Source organism: Solenopsis invicta, chromosome 2, assembly GCF_016802725.1.
Source record: "Solenopsis invicta isolate M01_SB chromosome 2, UNIL_Sinv_3.0, whole genome shotgun sequence".
Classification (NCBI taxonomy): domain Eukaryota; kingdom Metazoa; phylum Arthropoda; class Insecta; order Hymenoptera; family Formicidae; genus Solenopsis; species Solenopsis invicta.
In genome coordinates, this window is record NC_052665.1 from 9,416,159 (window position 1) to 9,427,405 (window position 11,247).

Below are 11,247 nucleotides of genomic sequence, written 5' to 3' on the forward strand. Positions count from 1 at the left end.
GAGATCTTAATCCCGATGCGCCACGTGTGACGATATCCATAGCAACTTTTTGCTAATTATTTTTTTCCTTTAGAAGTTTGAAATTCGGATTTTATTACGCGCGTGATGCGTTGTTACATGACTAGCATCTCAATTTCGCGTGTACTGAAAATAAAAAAGTTTGTGCCAATCCAGTTTTATTTTGGGCAAGTTTTTTAATTCATTGATTAATCAATAGCATTATGCGCAAATGCAGCTTTTACAAAACAAAGTTGCATTTGCGCTTAATGCGATTGATCAATCGATAAATTAAAAAACTCGCTCTTTATAAACATTTTACAGAGAACGTTAATCTCAAACTACACCGTGATTCGCAAAAAACGTGTTTTAATATAAACTTTTTAATAATTTATGAAAAAATATTTGTTTTTACATAATTATATTAGATTTGGTTGTACTGCAAATCAAGGATAAAGGAAATAAAAGAGAGACTTGAAATTTTACAAATTTTAGAAAAATTATTAAAATAATAGAGTAATGAGAGTAGAAAAGGATGCATACTTCTACACGTTTTGTTTAAATCTATTAATTAATTCATCAAACAAGTAATTTTTATTTTTTAACTATCAAAATCGTTACTTTTAATTTCTTGTTGTGCAACAAATAGCAAAATACATCTAAACAATAAATTCCTATATAAATTTTTTAATATAAATATTAATTGTTCAATTATTCTAAAGATTCCTTATCACTTAAAATGTCTTAAATCTTTGAAAAGGTTTCGAGGTTTTCTAATTTAAATGTAGTAAAATTGTTTTTTCTGTCTATTATTCTCCATAATTTCGTATACAATTTAAATCAAGTGTTACCAATTAATATAATAATACATAAAATTTATTAACGCTTGTTTCACCAAGAAATATTAAAATATACCTTTGTACTTTCTTAGAAGAGATATCCTAATAATAAGAATAAAAATATTTTTAACATACTTGAGTTTATTGCAAACTTGTATAATACAAAAATAAATTAATTATTAAGATGAGGTCTGTATGTCCTATTTTTCTCCATCAAATTAAATAAATTTAACTTGTTATTTTGAAACAAGAATAACATATAAATTTCAATTTATATATTGTTACATTTATAGAGTAAAAATTCGCTCGATGTTATAACGCATATTGTTTAATCACTACGCAGTTCAGGATGTCATCGCTCGATAGGAGAGAGACCGAGTGATCAAGCGCTCTCTCGAAAGAAAAAATTCGCATATGATGTATTAATAATTAACGCATCCACGTTGAGATTTAAAAGACTCACAATCGTATTGTACAATTAAAATTATGTTAAGACATAATAGAAATTCAGAATACGAAACCTGGTCAGCCTGACAAGTCTAATTCCGGAGCGACGAATTGTTATCAAACTTTTCCGAAAGGATTTCCAGAGAGTCGCCAATTGATTGGTAGAGCCGATAGACAAACAGATCGGTGCCGCAAATAATCGACGATTTTGCCGCATTCTTCCCTTTCCGACATACAAAAAATTGGAACAGGTTTCAACCTAGATGTTTTTAAACAGGTTTTTTGCACATGTGCAACTGCAGTCAGCGCTGTAACCAGAGTACCGAGAAATGGGCGCGTTAGTCCCCCTTGGTGGGCTTGTCCAGGCTTGTCATTAGATTAGGATAGTTATTCTTTGTTATTAAATAGAGATTATTTCATTTTTTATTTGTATTTTATATGTATATATTTGTATATGTAAAATGTATAAAATATATTAATATTTCTCTAAATTTATAAATTTGTATAGGCTATCAAAGATCTCCTTTCTGTTATTAATAAATACTTTACTGAAGCTTCATCTGACGCGCATGTGCGAAAAACTGGACCCGTCTAAGAACGGGTTTATCCCACTCAACAGGTAGAAAAAAAAATCAGCGTCTTCTTAGTCTTAAAATTTAAGGGTTTAAATAAGAAGAAGAAATCTCCTTAATGGTTCACTGTCGTGCGAACGGACTTAGTGAAAGGACGTAATTTGGAAAGGACGGGATTTGTCTAGAAAGGAATCAGACGACGCCAGCGAACTTCTACAATATTGTAAGTCGTTCATCGGACAATATCATTAGGGTGAGTGTCGGATAATGTGTCTCGTACCGCGTGTAACTGTTATTAAGGTGAATGTCTTCAATTAATAACCAACTAAGATCTATGAAATGGATGAGATTTAAATGAATAAAACTTGGCTTTTAATTGAAATTCTTATTATTGTAGGAAAGCTTGGTCATTTTATCCACAGAAAATCATCACTAATAATTTTGTAATATTATACATATATTCATTAAATAACAGATATATCGTTACGTATAAATGTATATGTTAGTGACTGTTCAATTTTGTTTTGTCCCAATTAGTAATCAGGATAATCTATGTTTATCTTGATTAATGATCGGAATTGTAATATGATTACTTCAAGCAAAGTGTCAAGTATTTAAGGTGATGCTAAAGTTGACCTTTTTTACCAAATTTTCGCGTACGCCCTTTCTTTTAATTGAATTTACAGATTTAAAAATTCTTCTCTACAATTACAGTATTAATGAAATAATTTTCCATTTTTTTTTTCGTTTTCCTTATCTTTATATAGCGTCCGTTATACATTACTGTCTATACTTTAATTGTCGAGAAGGATTTTTAAAACTGTAAATGCAATTAGAAGAAACGGTGTGAGCAAAAATTTGATAAAAAAGAACGACTTTAGCATCACTTTAAAAATAAAAAGCCACACTAGTTTATTTAGTCGCTCATTATTTTGATACGTACGTTTTTCGGTATGTATTAATGACCACCACAATTAATTTATTTTTAACTGGCCATGTAGTACATTTGCATTTACTGCTAACTTCTACGTCCAAATAATATAAGTGATAACTTTTATCACTATTTTTGATAAAATTTGTAATTTAAATACACACATTAATTGACGCAAGTGCATTGAATTTCGCGTATCTTATCAGCCAACGTTATACATACACATGCCTTGAATCACAACGCACTCACATTTAATATGCTTAAACTAATAAAATAAAATAAAAATTTGATAAAAACGCATATTAACATGTATTGTTTTGAAATTAGAACGTTAAAAAATTAATACTAGCAATATGCATTGCAAATTTTCCTTGCAATTCCAATAAATATATGCGCCTGGTCACTAACAAGGACATGGTTACTAATTGAGATATTCACCTTATACCGAGTTTATATCGCCGTACGATTTATTGCGTTGCAAACCTATTCTACAAATTCTTAACGATAGTTTATTGTTATTGTTATAAACGTCATTGCTCATTTATATATGGTAAATATGGTAAAATATAATTAAAAATTAATATTAAAAATTAATGGAATCTTAATGAATTTTTATCTTACAAGTTTTTGTTCTATTTAAAGTTTAGTCGCTGATCGAATACTCATCACCATTTCGCAAGATGATGCAGGAAGAAACGGTGGTCGTAAGAAATGCCATAAAGCGTTATGGGAAAGAGCAATTGGTACTCAACGGTCTGAATATGACCGTTTTCAAAGGTTCCATGTAAGAAATTTACATTCAATAATAATTTAATATTATATAATAATTCATTATTTACATATACATATTGGGTTGTAAAAAAAAAAGTATTTTTTTTTCTTGGCCTTTTTCAATAGATATAAATTGCATGATATTTTAACAAATATTCTGATAAGAAAATCTTTTAGAAGCTGTCAGAATTATTCTAATTTTATTTAGAATTTTCATCTAGTCCATTCTCAGATAGAACAAAGAATTTAAAAAAATTTTTTTTTAATTCAGGTTTATGTCATCAATTCTGAATTTATTTTGAGACACAAAACAAATTCATCTTTGAAAAGTTCAGGAAAAGAATTCTTTTTGCATCTCAAAATAAACTCTGAACTGATGACATAAACCTGAATTCTTTTTGAATTTTGTGTGCTATCTGGATTAATTTCTAAAAAAAATTTGATTGTATTTCTATTATAATTATAACGCTTATCGTACCTAGCCAAATACTCGTTTAATTTAATAACATTAAGATTTCGGTGGGAAAATAAAAATGAATCAGACATATGTTTAACATTGTGCAACACTCGACACATACGCATAAATCTGAAGGCGCACTAAAACGTTAATGATTTAATAATCCTATTTAATGATCGAATTCATGAGATTGTGACCAACACTTTATTAACAGATCGTATTTGCCATCCGTTCTAACAATAGTTAGAGTCTAACTATTGTTAGTCTAATTACTATATCTCGAAGGAAACCATAAACGCTAATATTGTTGTTCGATGAAGTGCAAACAAGAGTAAAAATTATAGATTAGCAAACAAGTTAGGATTTTAAAAGAGAGTCCTTACATTAAAGAACGATTATAGAACCGTTTATTGCAAGATAGGAAATTTTTGCGATTTTATGCGCCGTCTGTCCATTCGAATGTCGTCTAAAATAAGATGAGGTACGTAAACGAAATCTTTCCTTAATCCAGATACGGACTATTGGGAGCCAGCGGATGCGGCAAAACAACGCTGTTGTCCTGCATCGTCGGGGTTCGAAATTTTAATAGCGGAGAGATATGGGTCTTGGGGGGAACTCCGGGCAGCAAAGATTCCGGCATCCCCGGGCCTCGAGTGGGTTACATGCCGCAAAATATCTCCTTGGTAGGAGAGTTCTCTGTGAGAGATGCCTTCTATTACTTTGGCAGGATCAACGGGCTCGATGATAAGAAGATCGGTAAAGTATAGATTAGATTAATAGGAAAAGGGTACTAGTAATCTTTGCACGTGGCGTGTACACTGAGAAGTTTCAATTTGTTCGCGAATTGTGTCTCTGTTGTTCTTAGTACCTACTATAACGTGGACCGATGAGAGGTCTTACAAACGGACTGATAAATATTTTGAAGAAATCGCACTCACCGACTTTTTTTCGTCCTATCCGTAAACTAGAATTTAAGAAAAAAGAAATGCTTGTAGGATTAAGAGGACTATTGTTTGAAACTTGGTTGATTGCCCGTTTTAAAGATTGAACGCGCGAAATTGACGAAATAGGTTTATTACTAGAATTAGTGAACATTGAACAGGATTTAATAATATTATTAGAATTGAATTCAAATGTACATTTTACAATTTTCGGTTACGACTTCGCGATCGACATAAGGTTCACTCGGCTAAATAAGTAATAGCAATTACAGTTCTGAACGCAATTTTACAAAATACTTTTAAGAAAATGTGTTTCAAACAGTTTCGAATTATTCGTTCGCGAGATATTTCATGTAAAGTCTGAACTCTCTACAATTTATTCATTTTGTTTTAAGATGAAAAACAGACTTTTTTCTCGGAGTTTCTCCAATTACCTCCATTGGATTGCCTGGTGAAGAACATGAGTGGAGGTCAACAAAGAAGAGTTTCCTTTGCTAGTGCATTGATTCACAGTCCTGAGCTTTTAATTCTAGATGAACCCACTGTGGGTTTAGATCCAATTTTAAGGGAAAAGTAAGTTTTCTTTTTATACGCAATAAGCAGAAAGAGTAATAGAAAAATGTTTGCTTATACTATTTCTTCCCAGTATTTGGGCTTACCTGACAAAGCTCACGCAGGAAGATGATGTCACTGTGATAATCACAACGCACTACATTGAAGAGATTAAAAAAGCTAATAAAGTAAGTCTCGGTTTTATTTATTTGTTTAAATTAGTCCTGAGAATATCCGTATAAAGAGACATCCTAAACGTTAAAAAATAACTTTTTATCCTAGTGAAGAAAATTCGATTGTGGTAAATTAAAATTATGCAACTTTAATGATTTGCAGATCGGTTTGATGAGACGTGGCAAATTGCTGGCAGAATCAACACCGCATGAATTGATGGAGCAATTTGAATGCTCGTTCTTAGAAGAGGCTTTTCTAAAACTGTGTGATGCACAGAATAAAGCGACTACTTTGAATGAAAGATCTGGGAGATCAACTTCCCAAGAAGTTACCCGTAGCAACGTGTTGTATCAAGATAGATGTAAACCAACAAAAGTATATACAGAAATAATATATGCTGTTCTCATTATTTTTAAAAATTATATAAATTTGTATTATTTTATAACACAAATAAATCGAATTGTTAAGGGAGTCTCGGAGTGTAAAGCGATTTCGGGACGTCAAGTTTCGCAAGTGAAAAGGTTTAAAGCTGTACTAAAAAAGAATGGAGTCCAATTTTTGCGTCATTACATGTAAGTATATTTCAGTAATTAATTTCCCTACAGAAGAGGGCACTTTCACAAAATCTCATTATTATTATATTAAAAAAAAATCGCATTTATTAATCGCTGCTTATTTCATAATAATAATAAATAATATATTGATTTAAGACCGCGAATTATGCATATACAACAAATTATATATAAGACAACAACGAGCACATCGCGATTTTGAATCTATATAGTTGTAAAACTATAGTCAGTTTTAAAAGACGTTCTTTAAATAACATTTGTTGTAAAGAATATTACCAAGTGCCTCGGTAATCTAACTGGCTAAAATATCCTTTCCGGAGACTTAGGGAATTCAGGTTCAAAGGGTCGAGGTAATTTTTTTCACAACAAAAAAATTTTTTGTTTATTTTTTTCAATATGGAGGAATTTTAAAAATGTAAGTAAGCAGTTATTAATTTGATTTTCAATTTAATTATATTTTATTTTCAAAAACCGTGTTTAAAACCTGCGCGCAGTCCAAAATGAATAGAAACACTTGAACTATTACTACAGCACGAAGATCTTGCTATAACCGTCTCGGCCAATCTTGTATTAATTTATTGTAAATAATATGTTCTTCCAGAGGCTTAATTTTCGCAGTTTTTTTTCCGATAATTCAATCCAACTTATTGCTTGTGTCAATTGGTCATGATCCGAAAGACATTAAAATTGGAATTATCAACGAAGAAGCTGGGAATTGCGATTTCGGCAGCAATTTTAGCAGTGTTTGGAATGACGAAAGCACCTGCCACTTTGACAATCTCAGCTGCAGATTTTTGAACAATTTTGACGATTCCATTGCGATAAAGGTTACTTAAAGATTATCGTAGTCGGCATGTATAAGTAAAACAAATTTTTGTTTTCTTAGTGTTTTTTCCACGGATTTATTTCTAAATAATCTTGTAAGAAATTTTGTTGTAATATAAATTAAAACTAGAGTAAGCTATTTATATGTTTCTTACATTCTGGATGAATATTTATTCACAAAATTCAGTTTCTTATACTTTTTGTTTATTTTATGTAGGTTGTAAGATGTTAAAACAACTGACACTATTTTAATGTAAACAAAATCTCATTATTTCAAGAAATCAAAATTCTAAAGAAAACTGTACAAAACTTGATTTAGCATTTTAGAAAAAATTTGCCCATAGTAGAATTCCAGGTTAAGAGAGAATAGTAATAAATAAATCTAAAAGATTCTTATTAATTCTTTGCTTTCAGGAATACTATGATGACTTTTCTGAAGCAAAACGTAATGTACAGAATGGAAAACTTTGTGGTATAATGTATTTTAATCAAAACTTTTCCGAAGGTCTGCAAAAGCGATTAGAAGAAGGTGTTTTCGTGGAGGACTCCGATCTTAACGCTAGTCAAATTCAAGTTTTTCTCGATATGGGTGGTACGTTATTTATATATGCAGTACATTTATCCCATCACGAATTTGTGGAAGAATTGAGGAAGAATCAACATATTTAAATTATATTTTTTTAATTTAAAATGTTTTTTTTTTTTGTTACAGATAGGCAAATTGGGCTTTTTATACAGAAAAAGCTATTTGAGCGTTTTATAGAGATTTCTGAGAATATAATGAAAGATTGCAAATATTCAACAAAATTAGCTAATCTACCTATTAATGTATATTTTATTCTAATTATTGTATATTATAATTAATATATTTCTATTATGTAAAACTATAATAACAATATAAAATTCCAATCATTTTTAGTTTAAAGATCCCATTTATGGTAGCCATGATTCCAGTTATACAGATTTCGCGATACCATCATTTATTTTAACGTAAGTAACAGATAATAGATAATAGAATTAGATAAAGACAATAGATCGAAATCAATTGCTCTTTTTAAACTATTTTTATTTTTACAGACTTGTCTTCTTCTTGGCCCTCACACTCTCTACGACCTTAATAATTACAGATCGGTTGGAAGGTATCTGGGATCGAAGCGTGGTCCAAGGTAAAGTCTCTAATTTAAAATTAGTTTTACAACTATTTTTCATTTCTTTATTTTTTATCTTAATAATACGAATGTAAATATGCAATAGGGGTCAGGACAGAAGAAATCATTCTATCTCACATTCTTATCCAAAGTTTTATCATAGTTATTCAGACTATCGTGATATTGCTCATGTGCTTTGTTGTATGGGGTATAAATTGTAAAGGATCGATATTCGTCGTATCTTTCCTCCTATTTCTCAACGGCTTTTGCGGATTGATGTTCGGTGAGTAGGTACTTTACACAATGCAAGAAAAGCGCGCAACAGCAGTTTAGAAACTGCTAAAGATTACTTTAATTATTCATTTTAATGCATCCTTAGGTTTTGTTATCTCTGTTTTGTGCAAAAATCACACCATGGCGTCTTTCTGTTCGGCCGGAAGCCTTCTCCCGCTAATGGTAATTAACGGTGAGTTATTATTTTATCTATTTGGCAAAAATTATCATTATACTTCAATTTAGTGTTGCCAAATGATATCGATTATTAAATTTATTGTTTTTGAATTTAAATTCTTTTATCACGTAGATCGAGCAATATATTATAACACTAATAATTTAATAGGAACATAAAAAGTTTTGGCAAATGTTAGTGAAAATTAATATTAAGTACATCTCGCGAAGAATTGTTTCACATTAATCAAGTTTTTATTACATGTACATAATTTATGTATAATACATAATTAATTTAATTACAATAAGAAACTCCGAAGTGTAGTACTCTCAAAATTGTCAAGTAATTAACTATTAATGATCAAGTAACTAACTATTAACAACCGCGGTTACTCTTATTAATCCATTAATAGTTAATTACTTAATAATTAATTTATTCAAAATTATAGGAACCATATGGCCGTTGGAGGGAATGCCAAAATTTCTTCGCTGGTTTAGCTACACTATGCCAATTACCTTGCCCTCCATATCCATGAGAAGCATCATGTACAAAGGTTCTTCTATATTTGAGTGGCAAGTTTTTATTGGCTTTATTATAAGTTTAGTATGGATATCAGTTTACTTTCTTGTGATTGTATTATGTTTAAGACGGAAAAGCTCGTAATATTTAGAAAAAAAAATTTTCTTAAAAAAAAAAATTTTTTTTGAAAAAGTTTATTTAAACTCAAAAATTAATTTGTATTTTGATGTATATCAAGGTTCCGCTATTTGATTGTATTCTATTAGTATACACGATGTCTTGACACTTTAATTAAAAAAAAACGAATGCTAATTTAATTAAGAGCACATACATTTGGATAAAAAAAAACGAAACATTTCGTGAATTTTTTGTGAAAAAATAGAAAGAATTAGAGGGTTACAGAATATTTATTTTATTGTAAAGAGCATATTTTTCTGAATTTGACATTTTAATTTTGTTGAAAAATGATATAAAATGGAGTCATTATTCTGATTGTATGTTTTAAAAAATGCATGACTACATTTTGAAGATAGTTCAATCTACCGATTTGCAATTTTACACGCTTTTCTAGTATTTGACGAAGAATTTTTCACGCTTAATTGTTTATCGTAGCTAAAGAAGCACAAAATTTTTACTAAAAAGCCGCTATATTGATTAGCTACCATTTCGTTCAAATGCAACATTTCGAAAAACGACTACATCAAGCATTAGGTCTATATCTTAGCTTTATAAAGCTCGTGTCATTTTGCTTTCTGATGAATTCTGTGTAAGTAACAGTGATCGTGAGTGCCGTTTTTTCAAAACGTAATTTAAGAAAACTTGAAGAGCAATGTCATTTTATTTATTTTTTAATAAAATTTAAATGGTAAATAGAAAATGTATAATCTTTTCCGTAGAATTAACACGACTTTTCTATCATTTTTCATTTTTTTCACAAAAATTTGCGAAGTTAGGTTTTGATTTGAAAGTTAATATATTTATAGTCCGTTCTTATATTTGTATTTATTATAAGATCGTACGTATTAAGTATCATTTTAAGATGCCATTAACCAATCAGAAAATCGTATCAGTATCTTAAAACATTATTTAAGTTGTTCATAAAATAAGAATCAACTATGAATTTTAGTTGTCCATCTACCTCCTTCTTTTAAGATCTCCCCCGGTTAAGACTGTCTGCGCGGTCTTTGATAAATCAAAATGTCGTCTTTTAAAATCAGGGTTACTTCAACACCAATTTCTCGCGTCTTTCTAGATTCAGGATCTCGAGCAATTGTCTCTATTTTGCCAGACATCTTTTGCATCAATATATGAAAAGTCATACAAATCGTTAACTTCTGCCGCATCTATCTTTAGTACCTTTGGAAAATTCGAAGCAATCTTATGAATTGTGACATATCCTCCTACGGAATGCAATTTAACCTGATTTAAAAAGTCGGCTCCAATCAAAAGCGCGCTGTTTATTATTTGATTATTTATTATGTAATGTATGATCTCATATGTTTTGCCGTCAATAATAACATTTGTTATAAACGTTAATCCGTGTGTACTATTATTCGGCGCTTCTAAATCATCACTAAAACTTATTTTATTTCGTAACTCCGACCCGAGTAGAAATCGCAACAGGGAATTGGTAAGTCCTAAAACCGGAAGTCTTTAGCTTTTTAAAACAGAAAACATGGAACATTTCTTTGATTGGTTACACGATACGCGTTACGCGAAAAATATCAATCCATAGGATTTCAGCCTTATAGTTGCAGTCCGTAAATCATTTCTTTGATAAAACGTTGGGACAACCATTATAGTTAATCCTGTATAAAACGTAATTTTAAAAAATGTAAATGTTATATACTGATAATATATATTATTTTTAGTCTGTTCGAAAATGGGTGTGGTTGTTACTAGTGAAAATAATGTAGTTGGCAAAAGTGAAAATTACTGGCGTTGCTTTTCGTTTTTTTTCACCAGTAAAACCAATTGACAAATAGTACGAAACGTCATAAAAGATTTTCAGGTTAAAAATTGCGGGCATTTCAACGTTATCTTAAACTTGTAGT

General features: G+C 30.2%; 1 protein-coding gene across 4 annotated transcripts; it reads left to right on the plus strand.

The window, feature by feature from the left end:
- The first annotated feature begins 1,038 nt into the window (after positions 1 to 1,038).
- Positions 1,039 to 10,729, plus strand: LOC105200718 (ABC transporter G family member 20). Of its 4 annotated transcripts, none has more exons than XM_039445825.1 (15): positions 1,039 to 2,078; positions 3,434 to 3,570; positions 4,526 to 4,770; positions 5,351 to 5,528; positions 5,602 to 5,695; positions 5,844 to 6,056; positions 6,150 to 6,253; positions 6,855 to 7,080; positions 7,493 to 7,670; positions 7,791 to 7,906; positions 7,998 to 8,068; positions 8,156 to 8,244; positions 8,333 to 8,509; positions 8,606 to 8,692; positions 9,123 to 9,337. In XM_039445825.1, exons 2-15 carry the CDS (start codon positions 3,467 to 3,469, stop codon positions 9,335 to 9,337), a joined length of 2,097 nt encoding a protein of 698 aa, XP_039301759.1. In that variant the 5' UTR covers positions 1,039 to 2,078; positions 3,434 to 3,466. The 4 variants fall into 4 exon arrangements, with proteins under 4 accessions (XP_039301759.1, XP_039301757.1, XP_039301758.1 ...); XM_039445823.1 differs by having other exon boundaries at positions 1,040 to 2,108; XM_039445824.1 differs by having other exon boundaries at positions 1,040 to 2,078; positions 3,429 to 3,570.
- The last annotated feature ends 518 nt before the right edge of the window (positions 10,730 to 11,247 follow it).